The sequence below is a fragment of the Oncorhynchus nerka genome, linkage group LG20, assembly GCF_034236695.1.
Source record: "Oncorhynchus nerka isolate Pitt River linkage group LG20, Oner_Uvic_2.0, whole genome shotgun sequence".
NCBI classification, from domain to species: domain Eukaryota; kingdom Metazoa; phylum Chordata; class Actinopteri; order Salmoniformes; family Salmonidae; genus Oncorhynchus; species Oncorhynchus nerka.
The window spans coordinates 27854475-27882421 of NC_088415.1; the positions used below are offsets into that span (position 1 = coordinate 27854475).

The window sequence follows — 27947 nt, forward strand, 5'->3', positions numbered from 1 at the left end:
CCACGTATGGTTTTTGCACTACTCAGCTGATTCAAATAATCCAAGCTTGATGATCCGGGCGCCAGGACCGAGTTCAAGAAACACTGTGCTAAATGAGTACAATATAAAAAGGTAATGTGGTCGACATAGACAACTCCCCCATGCCCATTAGAGGTGGCCACACTGATCACAACATAACTGTCAACCCAATCAACTACCACAACCAGAGGAAATGGACAGAAACAATAAGAAAGGAGACAAACACAGACTACCAGTAAATCACAATAGAAGAAGGTAACCACATCCCTCATGTGATGTGCTCTATAGTATATAAATACATGTTTGTTGTTGTAGTTGACCATATGTTGTTCCTCGTGCTGCACCCATTCAGACTGACTAGTACCGTTTCATCAAACACTAAATCCTCCCACTGCCACCTGTTTAGGTTACCGTAGAAACGGTCAAAGAGCCCCCACATCAAATAAAACATCTGAGTGCTCCTAACAGAGAACAACATGAAAGAGAGAAAGACCAAATGAGAGAGAAACAGATCCCGTCTGGATTACTGCAACTCGCTGTTGGCTGGGCTCCCTGCCTGTGCCATTAAACCCCTACAACTCATCCAGAACGCCGCAGCCCGTCTGGTGTTCAACCTTCCCAAGTTCTCTCACGTCACCCCGCTCCTCCGCTCTCTCCACTGGCTTCCAGTTGAAGCTCGCATCCGCTACAAGACCATGGTGCTTGCCTACGGAGCTGTGAGGGGAACGGCACCTCAGTACCTCCAGGCTCTGATCAGGCCCTACACCCAAACAAGGGCACTGCGTTCATCCACCTCTGGCCTGCTCGCCTCCCTACCACTGAGGAAGTACAGTTCCCGCTCAGCCCAGTCAAAACTGTTCGCTGCTCTGGCCCCCCAATGGTGGAACAAACTCCCTCACGACGCCAGGACAGCGGAGTCAATCACCACCTTCCGGAGACACCTGAAACCCCACCTCTTTAAGGAATACCTAGGATAGGATAAAGTAATCCTTCTCACCCCCCCCCCCTTAAAAGATTTAGATGCACTATTGTAAAGTGGCTGCTCCACTGGATGTCATAAGGTGAATGCACCAATTTGTAAGTCGCTCTGGATAAGAGCGTCTGCTAAATGACTTAAATGTAAATGTAAATGAATGAAAGGATGGCTGGTGTCAAACTGATGCATAAGTAGGGAGCGTTATACAACACCGTTGCACACTGTTACAAAACAACTCCAATTCACAGACAGTAAGTACAATGTAAAACACCCTGGTTCTGCACTACAATGTATAACACCACCCCGGTTGTGCACTACAATGTAAAACACCACCCCGGTTGTGCACTACAATGTAAAACACCACCCCGGTTGTGCACTACAATGTATAACACCACCACCCTGGTTGTGCACTACAATGTATAACACCACCACCCTGGTTGTGCACTACAATGTAAAACACCACCCCGGTTGTGCACTACAATGTATAACACCACCCCGGTTGTGCACTACAATGTATAACAACACCACCCTGGTTGTGCACTACAATGTAAAACACCACCCCGGTTCTGCACTACAATGTAAAACACCACCACCCTGGTTCTGCACTACAATGTATAACAACACCACCCTGGTTGTGCACTACAATGTATAACAACACCACCCTGGTTGTGCACTACAATGTAAAACACCACCCCGGCCTACAGGCAGAAACTTAAACAAGAGGCTCCCACGCTGAGGTCTGTCCAACGCTGGTCAGACCAAGCTGACTCCACACTCCAAGACTGCTTCCATCACGTGGACTGGGACATGTTTCGTATTGCGTCAGATGAAAATATTGACGAATACGCTGATTCGGTGTGCGAGTTCATTAGAACGTGCGTCGAAGATGTCGTTCCCATAGCAACGATAAAAACATTCCCAAACCAGAAACCATGGATTGATGGCAGCATTCGCGTGAAACTGAAAGCGCAAACCACTGCTTTTAATCAGGGCAAGGTGTCTGGTAACATGTCCGAATATAAACAATGCAGCTATTCCCTCCGCAAGGCTATTAAACAAGCTAAGCGTCAGTACAGAGACAAAGTGGAATCTCAATTCAATGGCTCAGACACAAGAGGCATGTGGCAGGGTCTACAGTCAATCACGGACTACAAGAAGAAACCCAGCCCAGTCACGGACCAGGATGTCTTGCTCCCAGGCAGACTAAATAACTTTTTGCCCGCTTTGAGGACAATACAGTGCCACTGACACGGCCTGCAACGAAAACATGCGGTCTCTCCTTCACTGCAGCCGAGGTGAGTAAGACATTTAAACGGGTTAACCCTCGCAAGGCTGCAGGCCCAGACGGCATCCCCAGCCGCGCCCTCAGAGCATGCGCAGACCAGCTGGCCGGTGTGTTTACGGACATATTCAATCAATCCCTATACCAGTCTGCTGTTCCCACATGCTTCAAGAGGGCCACCATTGTTCCTGTTCCCAAGAAAGCTAAGGTAACTGAGCTAAACGACTACCGCCCCGTAGCACTCACTTCCGTCATCATGAAGTGCTTTGAGAGACTAGTCAAGGACCATATCACCTCCACCCTACCTGACACCCTAGACCCACTCCAATTTGCTTACCGCCCAAATAGGTCCACAGACGATGCAATCTCAACCACACTGCACACTGCCCTAACCCACCTGGACAAGAGGAATACCTATGTGAGAATGCTGTTCATCGACTACAGCTCGGCATTCAACACCATAGTACCCTCCAAGCTCGTCATCAAGCTCGAGACCCTGGGTCTCGACCCCGCCCTGTGCAACTGGGTACTGGACTTCCTGACGGGCCGCCCCCAGGTGGTGAGGGTAGGCAACAACATCTCCTCCCCGCTGATCCTCAACACGGGGCCCCACAAGGGTGCGTTCTGAGCCCTCTCCTGTACTCCCTGTTCACCCACGACTGCGTGGCCACGCACGCCTCAACTCAATCATCAAGTTTGCGGACGACACAACAGTGGTAGGCTTGATTACCAACAACGACGAGACGGCCTACAGGGAGGAGGTGAGGGCCCTCGGAGTGTGGTGTCAGGAAAATAACCTCACACTCAACGTCAACAAAACTAAGGAGATGATTGTGGACTTCAGGAAACAGCAGAGGGAACACCCCCTATCCACATCGATGGAACAGTAGTGGAGAGGGTAGCAAGTTTTAAGTTCCTCGGCATACACATCACAGACAAACTGAATTGGTCCACTCACACTGACAGCGTCGTGAAGAAGGCGCAGCAGCGCCTCTTCAACCTCAGGAGGCTGAAGAAATTCGGCTTGTCACCAAAAGCACTCACAAACTTCTACAGATGCACAATCGAGAGCATCCTGGCGGGCTGTATCACCGCCTGGTACGGCAACTGCTCCGCCCTCAACCGTAAGGCTCTCCAGAGGGTAGTGAGGTCTGCACAACGCATCACCGGGGCAAACTACCTGCCCTCCAGGACACCTACACCACCCGATGTTACAGGAAGGCCATAAAGATCATCAAGGACATCAACCACCCGAACCACTGCCTGTTCACCCCGCTATCATCCAGAAGGCGAGGTCAGTACAGGTGCATCAAAGCTGGGACTGAGAGACTGAAAAACAGCTTCTATCTCAAGGCTATCAGACTGTTAAACAGCCACCATTGAGTGGCTGCTGCCAACACACTGTCATTGACACTGACCCAACTCCAGCCACTTTAATAATGGGAATTGATGGGAAATGATGTAAATATATCACTAGCCACTTTAAACAATGCTACCTTATATAATGTTACTTACCCTACATTATTCATCTCATATGCATACGTATATACTGTACTCTACATCATCGACTGCATCCTTATGTAATACATGTATCACTAGCCACTTTAACTATGCCACTTTGTTTACTTTGTCTACATACTCATCTCATATGTATATACTGTACTCGATACCATCTACTGTATGCTGCTCTGTACCATCACTCACTCATAGATCCTTATGTACATATTCTTTATCCCCTTACACTGTGTATAAGTCAGTAGTTTTAGAATTGTTAGTTAGATTACTTGTTGGTTATCACTGCATTGTCGGAACTAGAAGCACAAGCATTTCGCTACACTCGCATTAACATCTGCTAACCATGTGTATGTGACAAATAAAATTTGATTTGATTTGATTTACAATGTAAAACACCACCCCGGTTCTGCACTACAATGTATAACAACACCACCCTGGTTGTGCACTACAATGTATAACAACACCACCCTGGTTGTGCACTACAATGTAAAACACCACCACCCTGGTTGTGCACTACAATGTATAACACCACCCTGGTTGTGCACTACAATGTATAACAACACCACCCTGGTTCTGCACTACAATGTAAAACACCACCCCGGTTCTGCACTACAATGTATAACAACACCACCCTGGTTGTGCACTACAATGTAAAACACCACCCCGGTTGTGCACTACAATGTAAAACACCACCCCGGTTGTGCACTACAATGTATAACACCACCCCGGTTGTGCACTACAATGTATAACAACACCACCCCCGGTTGTGCACTACAATGTAAAACACCCCGGTTGTGCACTACAATGTAAAACAACACACCCCGGTTGTGCACTACAATGTAAAACAACACCACCCCGGTTGTGCACTACAATGTAAAACAACACCACCCCGGTTGTGCACTACAATGTAAAACACCACCCCGGTTGTGCACTACAATGTAAAACACCACCCCGGTTGTGCACTACAATGTAAAACACCACCACCCTGAGGTTCTGCACTACAGTGTATAACACCACCACCCTGGTTCTGCACTACAATGTAAAACACCACCCCGGTTGTGCACTACAATGTAAAACACCACCGAGGTTCTGCACTACAATGTATAACACCACCCTGGTTCTGCACTACAATGTATAACACCACCAAGGTTCTGCACTACAATGAATAACACCACCCTGGTTCTGCACTACAATGTATAACACCACCCTGGTTCTGCACTACAATGTATAACACCACCGAGGTTCTGCACTACAATGTATAACACCACCCCGGTTCTGCACTACAATGTAAAACACCACCCCGGTTGTGCACTACAATGTAAAACACCACCCCGGTTGTGCACTACAATGTAAAACACCACCCCGGTTGTGCACTACAATGTAAAACACCACCCCGGTTGTGCACTACAATGTATAACACCACCACCGAGGTTCTGCACTACAGTGTATAACACCACCACCCTGGTTCTGCACTACAATGTAAAACACAACCCCGGTTCTGCACTACAATGTATAACACCACCCCGGTTCTGCACTACAATGTAAAACACCACCCCGGTTCTGCACTACAATGTAAAACACCACCCCGGTTCTGCACTACAATGTATAACACCACCCCGGTTCTGCACTACAATGTATAACACCACCCCGGTTCTGCACTACAATGTATAACACCACCCCGGTTCTGCACTACAATGTATAACACCACCCCGGTTCTGCACTACAATGTAAAACACCATCCCGGTTCTGCACTACAATGTAAAACACCACCCCGGTTCTGCACTACAATGTATAACACCACCCCGGTTCTGCACTACAATGTATAACACCACCCCGGTTCTGCACTACAATGTATAACACCACCCCGGTTCTGCACTACAATGTATAACACCACCCCGGTTCTGCACTACAATGTAAAACACCACCCCGGTTCTGCACTACAATGTATAACACCACCCCGGTTCTGCACTACAATGTATAACACCACCCCGGTTCTGCACTACAATGTATAACACCACCCCGGTTCTGCAATACAATGTATAACACCCCGGTTGTGCACTACAATGTAAAACACCCCGGTTCTGCACTACAATGGAAAACAACACCCCGGTTGTGCACTACAATGGAAAACAACACCCCGGTTGTGCACTACAATGGAAAACAACACCCCGGTTCTGAACTACAATGTATTATTAATCTACACATCTTTCTCTGGTAATCCTTGATTCAGCCTCAAAGTGTCCACCTCAGTCATCACGTCACCCCCACCTGCTACTGTCCCAAGAGTCAGTGACACTCCAACCACCAAGGAGGATCAGGGTGCCAGCAGGGTTCAGAGGGTCACCTACCTGCAAAGGTCTCCGACTCCTCCAGCAGCAGCATGCTTAGAATCTCCGTGAGGGGTGTGTGGAGTGTCCCAAAAGCTTGTAGAGGGTGTGTGGTGGTGATGCTGCTCCCCGCTTGCCGCTTCTCTCTGTGTCGTCTCTCTCACTCTCTCTGTTACCGGTCTCTGAGGCTGGGGGAACAGGTGGCCTGACTACCGCCGTCTGCTCTGAAAACTCACTTCCTCGAGTGAAAAAAGTCTTCGCCTACAAGCTGTAAGGCAGAACCTGGCTTCTTGTTCTACTTTTGGTCTTCGGCGTTACCGGTTTATCTGAGGAGTTTTTTCCCCCTACTAACTGATTGACAGGATGAGTGAGTGGCAGTACGCTAGCTCATCCCTGTCCTAAGCGGCAATATGAGTCGAGTCAGGCTCTTGACAACCAGGAAACTCTACTAAAACCTCATTACATAACCTTTCATGCTGGAGCTGGGGGCCTCGTCAGGGGGGCTGTCTATGTACGCACACCACTACCCTACGGAAGAGAGGGAGAGTAAGAGCAGAGATGCCGACTGGGCAGAAGGAGCAGCATGTGTGCCGTGTAAAACAGGGGAGAGACTGCAGGCAGGGGCGCTCGAAAGACAGAGTAGCAATGGAAATATTTCATCATGTAGTTAGGTAGATGATGTGGCCAAATGATAAATGACATGTCACGTCTAAACATATGCACTCTTGAAGGATGGAGAAGAGAAAGACAGAGAAAAAGAAAAAGTGGACCAAAACTAGACAATACAATAAAATGTATGAAACCTCCCTCCACGGCTATTCAGCTACTGCTAAAGCGAGATTCCCCCTTACTCAAGATTCCACCTCCTCCTAGCCAAGAACTCAAACCCCCAAAACAGGTTTAGACACCTTTACCCATGACCTCTCTGTATAAGCAATGATATCCTTCTACTCTAGAATGAATCTCATCTCTGTCCTCTTGCCAAGCCAGAGTATCAATGTCAGCGCCACTCTGCCATACTGCCCCAGACTTCCAGAGTATTGAGAGCATGGTTCTGTAAGCAGAGCCACAAGGGACACTTATAAAACAATGAGGGGCTGAAAGCAGCCCAGCTCTGTCTGGCCGTCACAAACACCCCTTCCACCGGGAGAGTCGCACCACCAACTGACACCCATGAAGTCAGCAGGCCCCTCAGTGAGGCTGCCTTAGGTAATGGAGGTAAGAGTTCATTCGGACAGAGGGAACAGATGGATTGAGGAAAAAGTAAGAGAGGGCGCTCAACAACGTGGTGGAGCCAGGTCCCGGGACCATTCCAAACACACACCTTACCCGGATCACTTTACAAACACTCACGTGGAGGCTGCACACACACTAAAAACACATCTTTACAATCCCCTCCCCAGCCTCCCCTTGTGGAGGAAAGAGCTAGAAACAAGAGAGGGTGGGAGGGAGGGGAAAGAAGAGGTAGAAGCAGCCCTATAAAGATTGCTAGCTTGACAATACAGGAGTCTTCTCTCATCCCAAAGAGTAGGCCATTTCCCCCACGCTCAACTTTACCACACATCTCCATAGACATGCCTTTACTTCACTCAAGCCTCTTAGCTCACATTTCTCTGTTTACATAAACAGTCTCAGCAAATGAAAGGGGGCATGAACTGGGTAATTGACACTGATAAACAACATTCAAATCCACATCAGAGTTCCTGTTGAGTGACACAGCAAAAGAAAAGCAGGGGCAAAACAATGTGCTGGATTTGTTTACTGCTGTACACACAGACTTCCCTGCTATTACCACCAACCAACACAGATACACACAGAACACACATACAAAAAAACACTAACTCTTAAAAGAGGTGTTGTCTTTGATGGGGAGCAGCTATTTCTTGACAATGACAGCCTTAAGGAGTCAGCATGCTTCGTCTGGGGCCTAGGCGCCAACCGAACTGAACTCAGCTAGCCGAACGAGTGTGCTCCCATACTCCCTTAAAAGACCTACAATTGGGGGGGGAAAGAAAATAAAAAAAATTGGAAATAGTACTGTTTGTCAATTTTGAGATACCGTAGCCAGTATACTCTTCCTCAAAAGTCAGAATTAATCGAAGATAATGACAGACTTCATGAGTTAATTTTAACATTTTCATTATGACGTTTTAGTCACGCAATTTTACATCCAACTAAGATGCTTGGTGCAGTATTACTAAATTACATTTTTTGCATGAAAATTAGTCGGCTCTCGTTGAATGACAACAGACTTTACTGAAGAATCTCTGTCGACCAATCACCGACGAAGGAGCATAAACTTTGGCTTGCGTCCAGAAATGTTTTTCTGTGCCCGAACAGCCGACAAAACCCTAGCAGATGGTACATATATCATGACCACATTGTGACAACTCCACCGAACTGTTCCGCTGGGAAGCATGCGGTCGGCTTTACCAATACACCCCCCCTCAGTCTGTTCTCATGATGGTTCTTCCCAGGCCAGGCTGTGCCTCTAGTTCCACGTCACCTTTGCTCCCTCACTCACCCAATATCCAGGTCACAAACACAGCTCACACACGCAACTTGACCCAGAAACAGGAGCTTCTGCCGGGCAGAGGAACCAGCCCTGGGCCCTCTGAGCTGTAACAAGGTGCTTTAAACCTACTAGAACTTCTGGCTGCATATCCATGGTCTCGCATACATAAAACACACATTCGCACACACACCCTTGACCTTCTACAGAGCCTCCCCCTGGTCTTGTCTCCAGGTTATTTTCAGCTGCTCTCAGACCCCCTTGACTATTCTTCAAACTACATTTTTGACTAATGGCTCCTGTTGTTCCCTGACACATGCTGCAGCTCTGTGCCACTTCACAGGAACCAGGGGGTGGGGAGCCGCTTCACAGGAACCAGGGGGTGGGGAGCCCCATACAGTCCCTCTGCCTCTCTCCCTGCCCGCCTCTCTCCCTGCCCGCCTTCCTCCCCTCTGCCTCTCCCCCTGCATGCTACCCTGCCGACCCGCCACCCTGTCGGCCCCTCTCTCTGCCTGCAGCATGTCTGTCTGCCCCCCGCCCCATACAGTCCACCTGCAGTCTGCCTCTCTCCCTGCCTGCCTGCCTTCCTCCTCTGCATGCAGGACTGCCACCCTGCCTGCAACCCTGTCGACCCCTCTCCCTGACTGCCACCTTTCCGTCCCCTCTCCCTGCCTGCCTCGATGAGAGGTCGACAGATTATGATTTTTCAACGGCGATAGTTGGGAGGACCAAAAAAAGCCGATACCAATTTTAATTAAAAAAAAAAAAACACATTTTAAAAAAATACATTAAAAAAAAAAAAAAAAAACATCGGCCGATTTGATTTTATTTGTAATAAATGACAATTACAACAATACTGAATGAACACTTATTTTAACTTAATATAATACATCAATAAAATCAATTTAGCCTCAAATCAATTATGAAACATGTTCAATTTGGTTTAAATAATGCAAAAACAAAGTGTTGGAGAAGAAAGTAAAAGTGCAATATGTGCCATGTAAGAAAGCTAACGTTTAAGTTCCTTGCTCAGAACATGATAACATATGAAAGCTGGTGGTTCCTTTTAACATGAGTCTTCAATATTCCCAGGTAAGAAGTTTTAGGTTGTAGTTATAGGAATTATAGGACTATTTCTCTCTATACCATTTGTATTTCATATACCTTTGACTATTGGATGTTCTTATAGGCACTTTAGTATTGCCAGTGTAACAGTATAGCTTCCATCCCTCTCCTCGCCCCTACCTGGGCTCGAACCAGGGACACAACAACAGCAGAGCAAGGGGAACAACTACTCCAAGTCTCAGAGCGAGTGACGATTGAAACGCTATTAGCGTGCACCCCGCTAACTAGCTAACCATTTCACATCGGTTACACCAGCCTAATCTCGGGAGTTGATAGGCTTGAAGTCATAAACAGCGCAATGCTTGAAGCATTGCAAAGAGCTGCTGGCAAAACACACGAAAGTGCTGTTTGAATGAATGCTTACGAGCCTGCTGGTGCCTACCAATGCTCAGTCAGACTGCTCTATCAAATCATAACATAATAACACACAGAAATACGAGCCTCAGGTCATTAATATGGTAGAATCCGGAAACTATCATTTCGAAAACAAATATGGAACCGTTAATATCACCAACCATGTGTAGTTATAACTAGTGATTATGATTGATTGTTTTTTATAAGATAAGTTTAATGCTAGCTAGCAACTTACCTTGGTGGTTAGAGTGGTTAGAGCGTTGGACTAGTAACCGTAAGGTTGCAAGATTGAATCCCTGAGCTGACAAGGTAAAAAAATCTGTGTCGCTCTGCCCCTGAACAAGGCAGTTAACCCACCGTTCCTAGGCCGTCATTGAAAATAAGAATGTGTTCTTAACTGACTTGCCTCGGTAAATAAAGTTGTCAAAAAAATTAAAAAGGGCAAAATCAGCGCCCAAAAATACAGATTTCCGATTGTTATGAAAACTTGAAAATCGGCCCTAATTAAATTGACTGCCCCCTTGCATGTCTCCCTGCCTGCCTGCTTGCCTGCCTCTCCCCTGGTCTCTCTCCCTGCCTGCCTGCCTCTCCCCTGGTCTCTCTCCCTGCCTGCAGCATGTCAGTCTGTCCCTCAGCTTCACACAGTCAGTCTCTCTATGCTTTGCTTATGGCACGACACCTCTGTCCGTCTAACCTCGGCTGCTACCCCAAATATACTTTTCCCCCTGCCTCCATCCGGCTGTTAGTGTTGTTTTGAACTACACACAGAGTGAGGGTGGAGGGCCACAGCACAGAGGGATGGTGGAGGGCCACAGCACAGAGGGAAGGTGGAGGGCACAAACATAGCACCTCATATAGGGCTGCTGCTACATGACTGAGCTCTCACACCAGCACAAGGGAACCAGAGGGAGATGGGAGGAAGAAAAGAAGATAAGTGGGAACTGAACTTCCTGTGGGAGCGTTGGTAAGGTATCGCAGCAAAAGGATTGATAGAGGAGAGAAAAGACAGGGAGAGGAAGAGAATATAAGTACGCTCACGACTTAGAGAGAGAAAAGGGGAGAGAGCGAGCGTCCAGGCTCCAGTTGTTATGGCGACAGAAACAGCGCAGAGCAGGTGGCATAGGTGACAGTCTGTGACCATTATCCGAGGGAGAGGAAATAGGGAGGGAGGTAGAACGAGCACCAAAGAAACTTCAGAGCCCAGATGAATATGTCCATTTAAGTCACAAATGTTCTTATGCATTAAGCTTCCTGTGTAGCATTTCTTTACTATCATTCAAGTTATTACCCCTAAATATTAGTCTATTACACAATCTAAGAAATGTCAGATTGATAACCTAATGTGACAATCCTCTCCAAACTAAGAAATGACACTACCGTATTACACTCCATTACTGGTTTTTCCTTTTCTTTCCAGTTTCATTTATTTGTTGTATTGTTCGATGCATCCATTTGTTTAAAAGGATGTTACTGTTGTCTTACGCCTATGAAAAAAGGGGAGATCACAATTCTTTGCACTCTTGTTTACATGGATTTACTTCTTAATAAAAACCTATTTGAAACAAGTCAATGCACTTTGTTATTATTATACTGAACAAAAATATAAAAGCAACAAGCAACAATTTGAAAGACTTTACTGAGGGAAAGATCATAAAAGGAAATCAGACAATTTAAATAAATAAGACCCTAATCTATGGATTTCAATTGAGTGGCAAGACAGAAAAGCATCCGTTGGTCAGATACCTAAAACATAAAAAGGAGGTGCTTGGAGTAACCAGTCAATATCTGGTGTGACCACCATTTGGCTCATGCAGTGCGACATCTCCTTTGCATAGAGCTGATCAGGCTGTTGATTGTGGCTTGTGGAACATTGTCCCACTCCTCTTCAATGGCTGTGTGAAGTTACTGGATATTGGCGGGAACTAATGCTAATCAATAAAAACTTCTTAAACTCGCTGCCGGGTTTTGATCGTTTACAGTGGATATTGGCGGGAACTGGAACATGCTGCCACAAGTTGATCCAGAGCATCCCAAACATGCTTAATGGGTGAGATGTCTGGTGAGTATGCAGGACATGGATGAACTGGGACATTTTCAGCTTCCAGGAATTGTGTACTGATCCTTGAGACATTGGGCTGTGCATTATCATGCTGAAACATGAGGTGATGGAGGCAGATGAATGGTGTGACAATGGGCCTCAGGATCTCGTCACGGTATCCATGTGCATTCAAATTGCCATCGATAAAATGCAATTGTGTTCGTTGTCCGTAGCTTATGTCTGCCTATACCATAACCCCACCGCCACCATGGGGCTCTCTGTTCACAACCTTGACATCAACAAACCACTTGCTCACACGACTTCATACACGTGGTCTGCAGTTGAGGTTGGATGTACTGCCAAATTCTCTCAATTAACATTGGAGGTGGTTATGGTAAAGAAATTAACACTGAATTATCTGGCAACAGCTCTGGTGGACATTTCTGCAGTCATCATGACAATTAAACGCTCTCTCAAAACTTGAGACTTCTGTGGCATTGTGTTCTGTGACAAAACTGCACATTTTAAAGTGGCCATTTATTGTCCAGCACAAGGTGCACCTGTGTAATGATCAAGCTGTTTAATCATCTTGATATGCCACACCTTTAAGGTGGATGGATTATATTGACAAAAGGCTTAAATGCTCACTTACAGGGACATAAACAAGTTTGTGCACAAGTTGAGAGAATAAAGCTTTGTGTGTATGGAACACTTTTGGGATTTCAGCTCATGAAACCATCACTTCACATGCTTGCTTTTATACTTTTGTTCATGTATATACAGTTGAAGTCGGAAGTTTACATACACTTAGTTTGGCGTCATTAAAACTCTGTTTTAAACCACTCCACAAATGTATTGTTAACAAACTATAGTTTTGGCAAGTCGGTTAATACCTCTATTATGTGCATGACAAGTCATTTTTCGAACAATTGTTTACAGACAGATTATTTCACTTATAATTCACTGTAATCACAATTCCAGTGGGTCAGAAGTTTACATACACTAAGTTCACTGTGTCTTTAAACAGCTTGGATAATTCCAGAAAATGATGTCATGGCTTAAGAAGCTTCTGATAGGCTAATTTACATAATTTGAGTCAATTGGAGGTGTACCTGTGGATGTATTTCAAGGCCTACCTTCAAACTCAGTGCCTCTTTGCTTGACATCATGGGAAAATTAAAAGAAATCAGCCAAGACCTCAGATTTTTTTTTGTAGACTCCAAAATGCTGGTTCATCCTTGGGAGCAATTTCCAAATGCCCGAAGAGCTCACATTCATCTGTACAAACAACAGTACGCAAGTATAAACACCATGGGACCACGCAACCATCATAACACTCAAGGAGACGCATTCTGTCTCCTAGAGATGAACGTACTTTGGTGCAAAAAGTGCAAATCAATCCCAGAACAACAGCGAAGGACCTTGTGAAGATGCTTGTGGAAACGGGTACAAAAGTATCTATAACCACAGTAAAACGAGTCCTATATAGACATAACCTGAAAGGCCGCTCAGCAAGGACGAAGCCACTGCTCCAATACCGCCATAAAAAAGCCAGACTACGGTTTGCAACTACACATGGGGACAAAGATGGTACTTTTTGGAGAAATGTCCTCTTGTCTGATGAAACAAAAATAGAACTGTTTAGCCATAATGACCATCGTTATGTTTGGAGGAAAAAGGGAGAGGCTTGCAAGCCAAAGAACACCATCCCAACCGTGACGCACGGGGGTGGCAGCATCATGTTGTGGGGATGCTTTGCTGCAGGAGGGACTGGTGCACTTCACAAAATAGATGGCATCACGAGGTAGGAAAATGATATGGATATATTGAAGCAACATCTCAAGACATCAGTCAGAAAGTTAAAGCTTGGTCGCAAATGGGTCTTCCAAATGGACAATGACCCCAAGCATACTTCCAAAGTAGTGGCAAAATGGCATAAGGACAACAAAGTATTGGAGTCGCCATCACAAAGCCCTGACCTCAATCCCATAGAAAATTGGTGGTCAGAACTGAAAAAGCGTGTGCGAGCAAGGAGGCCTACAAACCTGACTCAGTTACACCAGCTCTGTCAGGAGGAATGGGCCAAAATTCACCCAACTTATTGTAGGAAGCTTGTGGAAGGCTCCCTGAAATGTTTGACACAAGTAAAACAATTTAAAAGCAATGCTACCAAATTCTAATTGAGTGTATGTAAACTTCTGACCCACTGGGAACGTGATGAAATAGATAAAAGCTGAAATAAATCATTCTCTCTACTATTATTCTAACATATCACATTCTTAAAATAAAGTGGTGATCCTAACTGACCTAAAACAGGGAATTGTTACTAGGATTAAACGTAGGGAATTGTGAAAAACTGAGTTTAAACGTGTTTGTAAACGTCCAATTTCAACTCTATATGTGTTTGTGTATGTGACTTGTGTATGTTGGTATGCGTGTCGGCGTGTGTGTGTGTGTGCGTGTGTGTGAGAAAAAGTAGGTAGGAGTGTGAGCGAGTGCGTAATGTCTGACACTGAGTAGAGTCAACGTACACTAGCTAGCCTACATGTCAAGGGGCAATCCATTTCCCTGACTGTGAACCAAATATTTCTATTAGAAAACACGAGAAAAAGAACAGAGAACACAGATTCAGGCTCAAACTATTATTCATTCCCACAACAAAATCTAACTGATGCCTAACAATGTAGCTGCGCGCATGTGTGCTGCAAGGATGCAGTGGTGCTGAACAGGCATAGCTGCACAGTCCAAGAGAATGGGAGGGGTAGAGGGCAGTCTTTCATAACGCGCTTGTGTAACATACCCAGAAACGGCTGTGTGAATGTCACCACAACCCAGCAAGCAGCGCCGAGGCTGGGAGAGGTAAATAACATACCCCTTTACCTCATCCTCTTCATATCCCCTTCCTCTCATCCTACTCAACCATCTCTTTTCTTGTTTCTTCCACGTTCAACCTCTCTTGATGAGGAACAGAGTTTAGACAGGATTCATCTATGCTACCAAAGACTACCCTGAATAAACTGTGCAAATGCTGTTAGACAATTAGAAAGGGGAACCAACACAACTGAGGAGATAAGACTGTATTAAAACAACTTGTCAAAATCAGTTCAATATCACTCATGTTTACCTGCAACTCCTCAATTACAGATAATTTCCCTCCCATCAAAACCTGTTGTATAAGCATCATAGTTAACCCTGTCCATGCTGGACATAATACCATGAAACTGTCATATCAGCTCTAGTGATAGCATTTCTTTAGACAACATTAATCTCTCTGTATGTGTCGGTCTTATTTCAGTTTCCACCTACCAGGGAAGTCTTCATCATCTCCGTTGTTCTCATCCTTCTCCACCTCCTCTTCTTCCAGCTCATCCTCCTCTTCTTCACTGTTGAAGAGGTGTGGCTCCATGTCTCTTCCTGAGATCCCCTTGTCAGACATGGTGTCCCTCTGTCACCCGGAGGCATTACCTAGGCATCCTCACACACACAGGCCACCTGCAACACACACTTCTTATTTGAACACTGCTTTGGCATAAAATGTGGCCTACACAGTTGTGTTTGTTCTGTCGTACAGTGCAAATAAAAATAACTATTGAATGAATACACTACTGTTAACCTTGCAGAGGGATAACTGAAAACACACAGAATTGCTCAAAGCCCTGTACAACACCCATACAACATGGACTTCATCTTCACACATGCCAATGTCAACAACCACACCTTCCCATCCTTAATGTTTCCAAGACAGTGTGGTTCCCAAACTGTGGGGCGCATCCCCTAGAGGCATTATTTATTGGATTATTTCACCTTTATTTAACCAGGTAGTCCAGTTGAGAACAAGTTCTCATTTACAACTGCAACCTGGCCAAGATAAAGCAAAGCAGTGCGACACAAACAGAAGAGTTACACATGGGATAAACAAACGTACAGTCAATAACACAATAGAAAAGTCTATATAGAGTGTGTGCAAATGTAGTAAGATTAGTGAGGTAAGGCAATAAAATAGGTCAATGGCGAAATAATTACAATTAGCAATTAAACACTGGAGTGATAGATGTGCAGAAGATGAATGTGCAAGTAGAGATACTGGGATGATGGGATGATCTCCAATGATGGAAGGGGGCCCAAGTGAAAAGTTTGGGAACCACTGATGTAGAGCACACACACACACACACACACGTCCTCCAACGCCAAGGTCGTGTTCTGCCACACTGCTCCTCTCCCCACACTGCCCCCTCAGCAGTGTGAGTCCCGGCCAGCCAGGATGGTGTTGTGGTGCTGCTGAATATTGCTTTATTAGGCTGTTGATTAACTTCATGTGAGTGTATGCACGTGTGTGCCTAGCCTATATGTTATTGTTCGAGTAAAAAGGAGCTTTATTCTACATTATAGCCTATTCAGCAATAAGGAAGGAGGCATTCAAGATTGAGAACAATTCTGTAGTCATGAGACTCTCTTCACCTACCTAGCTTAGCCTTATGTTATGGAATATGCAGTCTTGCGCTACCTCTTAGTTGGCAGGGTTACCTCAATAAGAACACAAATAAAGTATTAAAAAGTATGTCCTCACAACATAGCTTGACATTAAGGCTTGTTCGGGGGAAGTAAAAAGAATAATAGATAACTACTACGACTATAGATTTTACAACAAAAATAAATCACAATATCAAACAATTACTCCGATCAGAATTGGATCAGGCAGTGCATGCTTGACACGGAGTAAATTGCCTACATTTCTATTTGCTATAGTCTACATCAACACATTTTATATTTACACAAAGAAAGAGAACAATGTAGTCACCAAAGCAGGACAAAATATGTGGTCAGAAAATGTTTCTTTTTTTCTCTCTCAAGTGTCAGATGATCTGGGTCAATAGTCAAAGTCTATTTTTATAGCGGACACGCTGGCGTCTTATTGTTGTAGGACCCACAATGTTCTATTTTCTCTCCATTTGACATGAATATGACTTGGCCTATTAAGTCACTCTTTCAGGTTAATGGGTGCTAGATAGCCGCGCTACTTTAAGCTCGCAGAAAGTGAAGATGGGAGGCCTAAGGTAATAATGAAAGATAGAAATACATACAAATCAAATAAGAACTTTGAACAATGTGTCGCCCACCAGAAATTATGCATGCGAGCCCCCCCCCCCCCCCCCAAAAGATCCCTTCTTGCCGTGGCGAACCAAAATAACAAAAGCCTAATCCTTATAACGGAAATCTCATAAAAGCATTAAGAAAAATTAAAGTTGAGTATTTTTAAACTAGTCTAATAGTGTTTGTCGTCCTAAAGTCGCAGCTTTTAAATAGGAATAATTATGAAAGTATATTCTATTCTCATTCACAGATTTATTTTGAACAACAAATATTTTAGGCCACGAGATGTGAAATTGGGCAAACAATACCAAGATGGAAAAATCTAGAGGGGTCAAAAAAATAAATAAACAAAACATACTTAGGCAAGAGCGGAGGGAAGCTTATGAAATAAATGCGTAGTTGGCCTACAACCAATCAGAAGATGCACACAGACACACAGAGCCTGACAATAGCCTAAGGCTACCATTTTGTGCAACACTCAGAGGCTATTCAAAAATATTTGGCTCCACTAAATACAGTGCCTTAGGAAAGTACCCCTCGACTTGCACACATTTTGTTACTTTACAGCGTTATTCTAAAATGGATTAAATACAACCAATTAAATCAGCAATCTACACACAATACACTATAATAGAGGTGGACCGATTAATCGGAATGGCCGATTAATTAGGGTCGATTTCAAGGTTTTCATAAACGGAAATCGGTATTTATGGACACCGATTTTGCAGATAATTTTTTTTTAAATGTTACACCTTTAAATCTTTATTTAACTAGGCAAGTCAGTTAAGAACACATTCTTATTTTCAATGACTGCCTAGGAACTGTGGGTTAACTGCCTTGTTCAGGGGCAGAACGGCAGATTTTCACCTTGTCAGCTAGGGGGATCCAATCTTACAGTTAACTAGTCCAATAACGACCTGCCTCTCTCTTGTTGCACTCCACAAGGAGACTGCCTGTTACACGAATGCAGTAAGCCAAGGTAAGTTGCTAGCTAGCATTAAACTTATCTTATAAAAATCAATCAATCATAATCACTAGTTAACTACACATGGTTGATGATATTACTAGATATTATCTAGCGTGTCATGCGTTGCGTATAATCTGACTGAGCATACACGTATCTAAGTATCTGACTGAGCGGTGGTAGGCAGAAGCAGGCGCGTAAACATTCATTCAAACAGCACTTTCGTGCGTTTTGCCAGCAGCTCTTCGTTGTGCGTCAAGTATTGCGCCGTTTATGACTTCAAGCATATCAACTCCCGAGAGGAGGTTGGTGTAACCGAAGTGATATGGCTGGCTAGTTAGCGCGCTAATAGCGTTTCAAACGTCACTCGCTCGCTCTGAGCCTTGGAGTGGTTGTTTCCCTTGCTCTGCATGGGTAACGCTGCTTCGAGGGTGGCTGTTGTCGTTGTGTTCCTGGTTCGAGCCCAGGGAGGAGCGAGGAGAGGGACGGAAGCTATACTGTTACACTGGCAATGCTAAAGTGCCAATAATAACATCCAATAGTCAAAGGTTAATGAAATACAAATGGTATAGAGGGAAATAATCCTATAATAACTACAACCTAAAACTTCTTACCTGGGAATATTGAAGACTCATGTTAAAAGGAACCACCAGCTTTCATATGTTCTCATGTTATGAGCAAGGAACTTAAACGTTAGTGCAATATTTGCCATGTAAGAAAGCTTTCTCGAACACTTTGCTTTTGCATTATTTAAACCAAATTGAACATGTTTCATTATTTATTTGAGGCTAAATTGATTTTATTGATGTATTATATTAAGTTAAATAAGTGTTCATTCAGTATTGTTTTAATTGTCATTATTACAAATAAAAAAAATGTTTTAAATTGGCCGATTAAAAATCGGTATCGGCTTTTTTGGTCCTCCAATAAATCGGTATCGGCGTTGAAAAATCATAATCGGTCGACCTCTACCCTATAATGATGTATAAAATTTTTAAAACAGAAATACCTTATTGATATAAGCATTCAGACCCTTTGCAATGAGACACGAAATTGAGCTCAGGTGCATCTTGGTTACCATTAATCATCCTTCCCACAACCTCATTGGAGTCAACCTGTGGTAAATTCAATTGATTGGAAATGATTTGGAAAGGCACACCTGTCTATATAAGGTCCCACAGTTGTCAGTGCATGTCAGAGCAAAAACCAAGCAAGGAGGTTGAAGGAATTGTCTGAGCTCCAAGACAGGAACGTGTCGAGGAATGGTAGCAAAAGAATCCTGCAGCATTGAAGGTCCCCAAGAACACAGTGGCCTCAATCATTCTTAAATGGAATAAGTTTGGAACCACCAAGACTCTTCCTCGAGCTGGCCGCCCGGCCAAACTGAGCAATCAGGGGGAGAAGGGCCTTCGTCAGGGAGGTAACCAAGAACCCAACGGTCACTCTGACAGAGTTCCAGAGTTCCTCTGTGGAGATGGTAGAACCTTCCAGAAGGACAACCATCTCTGCAGCACTCCACCAATCAAGCATTTATGGTAGAATGGCCAGACGGAAACAAACACATGACAGCCCGCTTGAAGTTTGCCAAAAGTCACCTAGTCTCCCAGACCATGAGAAACATCTCTGGAGAGACCTGAAAATAGCTGTGCAGCAACTCTCCCCATCCAACCTGACAGAGCTTGAGTGGATCTGCAGAGAAGAATGGGAGAAACTCCCCAAATGACAGACAATTTATTTGAGCTACGCGAATCAGCACTCGGCAGTCCCGTTCTGTTGTTGACTAGGGCAGCTCTAGCAGGGCAGGAATCTGATGAATTGACTTGTTGGAAAGGTGGCATCCTATGACGGTGCCACGTTCAAAGTCACTGAGCTCTTCAGTAAGGCCATTCTACTGCTGATGTTTGTCTATGGATATTGCATGGTTGTGTGCTCTATTTTATTCACCTTTCAGCAACGGGTGTGGCTGAAATAGCCAAATACACCAATTTGAAGGGGTGTCCATATACTTATATATACACAGTATATTTTGTCAATGTCATGATTCCTCTTGTTCATCATGAAAGGAGTGACTTCAGTTTTCAGTAAAATATTTATATACACTGCTCCAAAAAATAAAGGGAACACTAAAATAACACATCCTAGATCTGAATGAATTAAATATTATTATTAAATACTTTTTTCTTTACATAGTTGAATGTGCTGACAACAAAATCACACAAAAATTATCAATGGAAATCAAATTTATCAACCCATGGAGGTCTGGATTTGGAGTCACACTCCAAATTAAAGTGGAAAACCACACTACAGGCTGATCCAACTTTGATGTAATGTCCTTAAATCAAGTCAAAATGAGGCTCAGTAGTGTGTGTGGCCTCCACGTGCCTGTATGACCTCCCTACAACACCTGGGCATGCTCCTGATGAGGTGGCGGATGGTCTCCTGAGGGATCTCCTCCCAGACCCGGACTAAAGCATCCGCCAACTCCTGGACAGTCAGTGGTACAACGTGGCGTTGGTGGATGGAGCGAGACATGATGTCCCAGATGTGCTCAATTGGATTCAGGTCTGGGGAACGGGCGGGCCAGTCCATAGCATCAATGCCTTCCTCTTGCAGGAACTGCTGACACACTCCAGCCTCATGAGGTCTAGCATTGTCTTGCATTAGGAGGAACCCAGGGCCTCCGCACCAGCATATGGTCTCACAAGGGGTCTGAGGATCTCAGACCCATTGTGGATCTCTGGTGAGCACATGGAGGGCTGTGCGGCCCCCCAAAGAAATGCCACCCCACACCATGACTGACCCACCACCAAACCAGTCATGCTGGAGGATGTTGCAGGCAGAACGTTCTCCACGGTGTCTCCAGACTGTCACGTCTGTCACATGTGCTCAGTGTGAACCTGCTTTCATCTGTGAAGAGCACAGGGCGCCAGTGGCGAATTTGCCAATCTTGGTGTTCTCTGGCAAATGCCAAACGTCCTGCACGGTGTTGGGCTGTAAGCACAACCCCCACCTGTGGACGTTGGGCCCTCATACCACTCGCATGGAGTCTGTTTCTGACCATTTGAGCAGACACATGCACATTTGTGGCTGGCTGGAGGTCATTTTGCAGGGCTCTGGCAGTGCTCCTCCTTGCACAAAGGCGGAGGTAGCGGTCCTGCTGCTGGGTTGTTGCCCTACTACGGCCTCCTCTACGTCTCCTGATGTACTGGCCTGTCTCCTGGTAGCGCCTCCATGCTCTGGACACTACGCTGACAGACACAGCAAACCTTCTTGCCACAGCTCGCATTGATGTCCCATCCTGGATGAGCTGCACTACCTGAGCCACTTGTGTGGGTTGTAGACTCCGTCTCATGCTACCACTAGAGTGAAAGCACCGCCAGCATTCAAAAGTGACCAAAACATCAGCCAGGAAGCATAGGAACTGAGAAGTGGTCTATGGTCACCACCTACAGAACCACTCCTTTATTGGGGGTGTCTTGCTAATTGCCTATAATTTCCACCTGTTGTCTATTCCATTTGCACAACATCAGCATGTGAAATTTATTGTCAATCAGTGTTGCTTCCTAAGTGGACAGTTTGATTTCACAGAAGTGTGATTGACTTGGAGTTACATTGTGTTGTTTAAGTGTTCCCTTTATTTTTTTGAGCAGTGTATATAAAAAATGTCCTACTAGGTAAAGCCCTACACATTAAGTCTCTGGTAACTGGGTTTGTAAAGAGCCTAAAAACTGTTTTGCACTTGGGACTTACATATTGGGAAAAACTATAAAAATCACCCCTTGTGATGCAATGCAGCTTACATAAGTGGGAACGGAGAGAGGCAGATCTGGAAGTAGACTATCCCACAAGGATAACATTTAGAACACACCGTTTACTTGCAGGAGCAGACCTACAGACTAGGGCTGACCCCAATTATTAGACTGGTCCATTGTTTTAGTTGAGCAGTAGCGCATTATTAATTGCACACAAGACACCAGTCTTATTCTTGCCCATCTCAGTGAACTAATCCATTGTGGAAGCCGCGGGGATTGCACAGTCCAAGAAGGGGAGTGTGGCTGCACAATGCACGTCTCTCTCCAGAATGCGCCCTCTCCCGCCAATATGTGCACATTCATGGTTTCATAACTTCATTGTGTGAATTATTCGCGTTCAATGGTTAGGGCATATCAATTCCCCATTACATATATCACCAGTAGTACATTTACCATTTGTTCGGTTCAGGTAATGTCTGATAATACATTCAATATATTATAATGCCAGTATTTTACCGTTCTCATTGTCGGAGTGAACACGTTGTTTGCAGAGCGCACAACCTATACTACAATTTTGGTTTATATAATTCCATTTACCAGCTTTGTAATTGTCTTTTGTTTGGAGCGCTCCTGTCAATGTTGAGTAAGTACGTGCACGCATAGACGTAGGCCAATAGGCTTCCTGGCCTGCATGCAAATGTAGTCATATAAATGCACCCATTTGGAGACCTGATAGCATTTCTGATTGGCTTAACACACCACCACTAATGACCTATGGACCTTCTCAAAGTAATGTTTTTCTTCACCTCAAATAGCAAGCAAACAAAGTCTGTTTATACATCCATTGAGAATGACAATATTTCCTCAATGTATTTGAAAAATCTTTCCAGCGCTCTCTTTTCGATAACCACTCAGAGTGAAAGGGAAAAATGTCATGCTCTGATTCAGTGGAAATTTCATAAAATAGGCTTTTTATCAGTGCTGGAATTGGACTGAAATAGGTTACGGTACTCATTTTGGGTGCTGGTCCTGTTTATATTTAGGTGCAGGAGCTACGCAATAATTTTGAGTTAATATTCTATAAGAGGAACAGGAGCTCAAACAGTAGAACATTTGAGGTGAGCTCCTGCACAAGTCAAGCATTGCTTCTTATACCTTGCACAAATAGCCTACAGCTGTTCCCAGAATATTTTATAAAATGTTGCAAGTTCGCTAGTGCAAGCATTGGCCACACCCAAGTTAATAGTTGATACAATGTTTAAAGTTCGTTGCAAACAGGCCATGTGTAGCAAATGTGATTTATAGCATATTAATTATCAGGATATTTTCTACCTGCAGGCTGCAATGTTATTATTTGTTGGCTTTATGTAGGCTATTTTTACATAGTTGGCAACCGAAGTTACTTTTTAGGTTTGTAAAATGTTCATTTAGATAGAATTTTGATGAACCACATTACAATGATTGAGCTATGAAGACAAATTAAATGAAACATTCATGAAAATGTGAATCTGAAAATCATAACTGGCATGCAGATTGGTAGAAATGGTAAGATAAATTGGCATTCCACATGAGAAATGTTGCAGACTCCTCGTGTTGCCTTTTAACTTCAGGAGAGTTGGGTCAGGTTAAGTTTTCCCCCCTTCTGGTTATCTAGATCTCTGGCACCCTGGAGGCATCAAACCGTAAGCTTAAAGCCTCAGAAAAGCTCAATGCATCTAGTTGATTTTATTAAAACACATAGGGTGTGTCTATATATGGAAAAATACACGTTTAAACATGTTGAGCCATCGATTGGTCGAAAGAGCAGGTGACTTTTGGGCGACAGTTTTTTTTTTTGTCGGGGACAACCCTACTTTACATATGCTAGATAATATATGCATGAAATGAGTTTTGATTTAGAATGGACCATTAACATGCACCCGTCTCCAAACAGGGGCCGCAGAAAACATGCCATCTTTTCACTTAAATGGCGAATGGAGGACGCATTTCCCGGTGGTTTATTTTCATGCCAGCCAGGTAGGCTAAACTCCTGTTGTAAATTTAAGGAATGTGATTAATATTAGGAAAGTTGAGAGAATAAATAGTAGGCCTAGCCTATAGAAAGATGATGGGATCCTCCTCTATATGTATAGCCTATAGAAATGTTGCGCAACATGAGCTCATGGGCTCTCATTAAGTGTTTGATTAGATATTCGATTACATTTGCATTTGATGTCAGAGTGATTAGAGGGACAATAGAGTGCTGAGTACCAGGCAGTTAGCAACTTCGCTAGGCTACTAATGACCAGCAGCAGCAGAGCTTGGAGAAGCCTAATTACCATGACTAAGCAGTCATGTGGAATTTGACTGTCATTATGACTCGTGACCGCTGGTGTGGCGGTAATACGGTCACCGTAACAGCCCGAGTAACAACTAAATGTGGAATAAGTCGAGGGGTATGAATACCTTCTGAAGGCATTGTATGCAGAGTGTAGAAAACACTAATCGAGTGTGAAAAACCCAGCAGCGTTGCAGTTCTTGATTCAGACCGGTGCGCCTGGCACCTACTACCATGCCCTGTTCAAAGGCACTTCAATCTTTTGTCTTGCACATTCACCCTTTGAATGGCACACATACACAATCCATGTCTCAACTGTCTCAAGGCTTAAAAATCCTTTCACCCAACTTCAGCTACACTGATTGAAGTGGATCTGCTTTATCTCCTGACGAATCACAAGTTAACTGCAGGTATATTTACTTAAAACGTAGCTACAAATATAACAATTTATTGAAAAACTTCCAACGAGCGAAAGGTCACTGGAGTCAAGGGACACAATAGACCAGAGATATTCAACTCTTACGGCGTCAGCAGGCTTTAGTTCGGCAAGGTGAACAGAATGAGTGTGCTCACATACTCCCTTAAAAAAAGACGTTCGCTTGAAAAACTAGAAAAAAAAAAGCTTCAACAGTTCTGTTTGTCCATTTTGAGATGCCGAAGTATACACTTCCTCAAAAGTCTGAATTAATCTAAGATAACTCAAGCAATATGTCATTAATTTCGTTGTGCAATTTTTAATCTGACTAGAATGCTCGGTGCAGTATTTCTCAAGTGAAAAAACATGCCTGAGGACAAGTCGTCTCTCATTGAATCCCTACTGCTGACCAACTCACTGGCAAGAGGCGTAAGACCTTGGCTAATGACTTCGGCTTGCCGGAGAAAAAAATAAATACAAAAGTGTGGCCGAACAGTCCCCCCCCCAAAAACCTAACAAAAAGTCCCAAACTAACAAAAACGTCACTAAATGCTGTCATAATATATGCACAAACTGTTCTGAACTATTTCAGCTGGGAAGCATGCGAACGCCTTTAACCTAAAAAGGTCCGGAGAATGCTGGTTTTCTGTTCTACCAGAAAGTTAAATTGAAGCCACCTGATGCCCCTGGTCTAAATCAGTCCCTGATTAGAGGGGAACCTGTGGAACTGGCTTCGAGGTCCAGAGTTGAGTTTGAGAGCAATAGATAGTAGGGCCGGGACAATACCAGTATCGCGATACTTGTTAGTATCATAGCAAGTAAACAAAACACATAGCAAATTTAACTTTTTAGGAAAACAGCCCTAATGTTGGAGACAAACATCTTTATGTTTTCACCCAGAGTCATATGTATTTATTTCCCAAGCTATAGCACACAATCATTCACATACAGCAGGTTAAAGGACCAATGAGTTTGATCTGTTACGCGTTTTCAGTTTTGTAATGGAAAGATATGGCAATACTGGTATCATCCCAGCCCTAATAGACAGGTGTGGACAGGAAAAGACATCTAAAAAGGAGTGTTCTGGGATCGCATATCTACGTGAGGGTTAGTGTGCACAGACAGAGTTTCTGCTCAACAATCACCTGCTAACATCAACAACAGTGGTGCTGTAGCCTAGATAAGGACAGACACCCCACCTTCCCTCACCAGACAGACACTGCTTCATATCTAGTGACCCACACAAACCAAAACTGAGATGTGGGAGCACTGCACACACACACACACACACACACAGAGAGTAAATCAAAGAAAAGATACATTGTTTTTAAGTTGTGAATGGTGAGGTGTTGGAGGATTTAAAAAAAGTCTCCCTTAAAACATTGAAATCAGCAGCCTGATAAGTGTCTTAGGGATAGGCTATTATCAATGATCTTAGCCTCAGCATTTTTCAAACTAATTATTTCAAGAAACAAGCAGCCAACAAGCAAAAACAGAGCTCTCATTTAAACAGCCCCAAAACCCAAAAGGTGCTTTATTGTCACACCACACAATGCCACAGATGTCTCAAGTTGACGGAACGTGCAATTGGCATGATGACTGCAGGAATTTCCACCAGAGCTGTTGCTAGATGATTGAAAGTTAACGTTGGAGGCTTATGGTAGAGAAATTGTTTAGAGAATGTGGCAGTACGTCCAACCGGCATCACAACCGCAGGCCACCTGTAATCATGCAAGCCAAGGAACTCCACATCCGGCTTCTTCACCTGTGGGATTGTTGAGACCAGCCACCTGGAACCAGGATTAGTCGAACCAGGCAATGTTTTTCCACCCCTCAATTGTCCAGTGTTGGTTATCGCGTGCCCACTGGAAACATTTCTTGTTTTTAGCTGAAAGGAGTCGAACCCGGTGTGGTCGTCTACTGCAATAACCCATCCGTGACAAGGACCGGTGAGTTGTGCATTCCGAGATGGCGTTCTGCAAACGAATGTTGTACTCGGCCCCGATGATCATACCATGCTCAAAGTCACTTAGAATGGGCAAAGTGAGTGACCTAACATTCAAATGAACAGTAACAATGCCTAGATGTCCATTTTATATAGCAAGCCACATGACTCACTGATTTGTTTAACACTTTTTTGGTTACTACATGATTCCGTGTGTTATTTCATAGTTTTGATGTTGTCACTTATTCTACAATGTAGAAAATAGTAAAAAGAAAAGAAACCCTACAGCCAATGGTAAGATGACAGGCTGTGTCGCACCTTCTTTGGTATGACGCTACAAGCTTAATACACCTGTATTTGGGGAATTTCTCCCATTCTCTGCAGATCCTCTCAAGCTCTGTCAGGTTGGATGGAGTACATCACTGCACAGCTATTTTCAGGTTTCTCCAGAGATGTTTGATCGGGTTCAAGTCCGGCCTCTGGCTGGGCCACTCAAGGACATTGAGACATGTCCCGAAGCCACTCCTGCGTGGTCTTGGCTGTGTGCTTAGGGTTGTTGTCCTGTTGGAAGGTGAACCGTCACCCCAGTGTGAGGTCCTGAGAGCTCTGGAGCAGGTTTTCATCAAGGATTTCTCTGTACTTTGCTCCGTTCATCTTTCCCTTGATCCTGACTAGTCTCCCAGTCACTGCCGCTGAAAAACATACCCACAGTATGATGCTGCCACCACGCTTCACCATAGGAATGGTTTTGGCCAGGTGAAGAGTGGTGCCTGGTTTCCTCCAGAAGTGATGCTTGGTATTCAGGCCAAGGAGATCAACCTTGGTTTCATCAGACCAGAGAATCTGGTTTCTCATGGTCAGAGTCCTTTAGGTGACTTTTGGCAAACTTCAAGCGGGCTGTCATGTGCCTTTTACTGAAGAGTGGCTTCTGTCTGGCCACTCTACCATAAAGGCCTGATTGGTGGAGTGCTGCAGAGATGCTTGTCCTGGAAAGTGTCGGGGCTCCCGAGTGGCGCAGTGGTCTAAGGCACTGCATCTCAGTGCATGAGGCATCACTACTGTCCCTGGTTCGAATCCAGGTTGCATCACATCCGGCCGTGATTGGGAGTCCCATAGGGCGGCGCACAATTTTCCCAGCATCATCCGGGTTTGGCCTGGGTAGGCAGTCATTGTAAATAAGAATTTGTTCTTAACTCACTTGACTAGTTGGGATAATAAAATAAATATCTCTCTCATCTCTGCAGAGGAACTCTGGAGCTCTGTCAGAGTGACCATTGGGCTCTTGGTCACCTCTCTGACCAAGGCCCTTCTCCCTC

The 27947-nt window shown here is 44.4% G+C and overlaps 1 protein-coding gene across 2 annotated transcripts in view; it reads right to left on the reverse strand.

Annotated features, from left to right (window-relative positions):
• The window catches only part of LOC115102190 (helicase ARIP4-like), an 89381-nt gene that overhangs the window by 57682 nt on the left and 3752 nt on the right, over positions 1–27947 (reverse strand). The window contains exon 2 of one of the 2 annotated variants that reach the window (XM_029621833.2): positions 15454–15639. In XM_029621833.2, the coding sequence (XP_029477693.1) occupies positions 15454–15583 (130 nt within the window). In that variant the 5' untranslated portion in view covers positions 15584–15639. Of the gene's footprint in view, positions 1–6139; positions 7493–15453; positions 15640–27947 lie in introns of those variants that run through there. The other variant, XM_029621834.2, reaches the window with a different exon arrangement.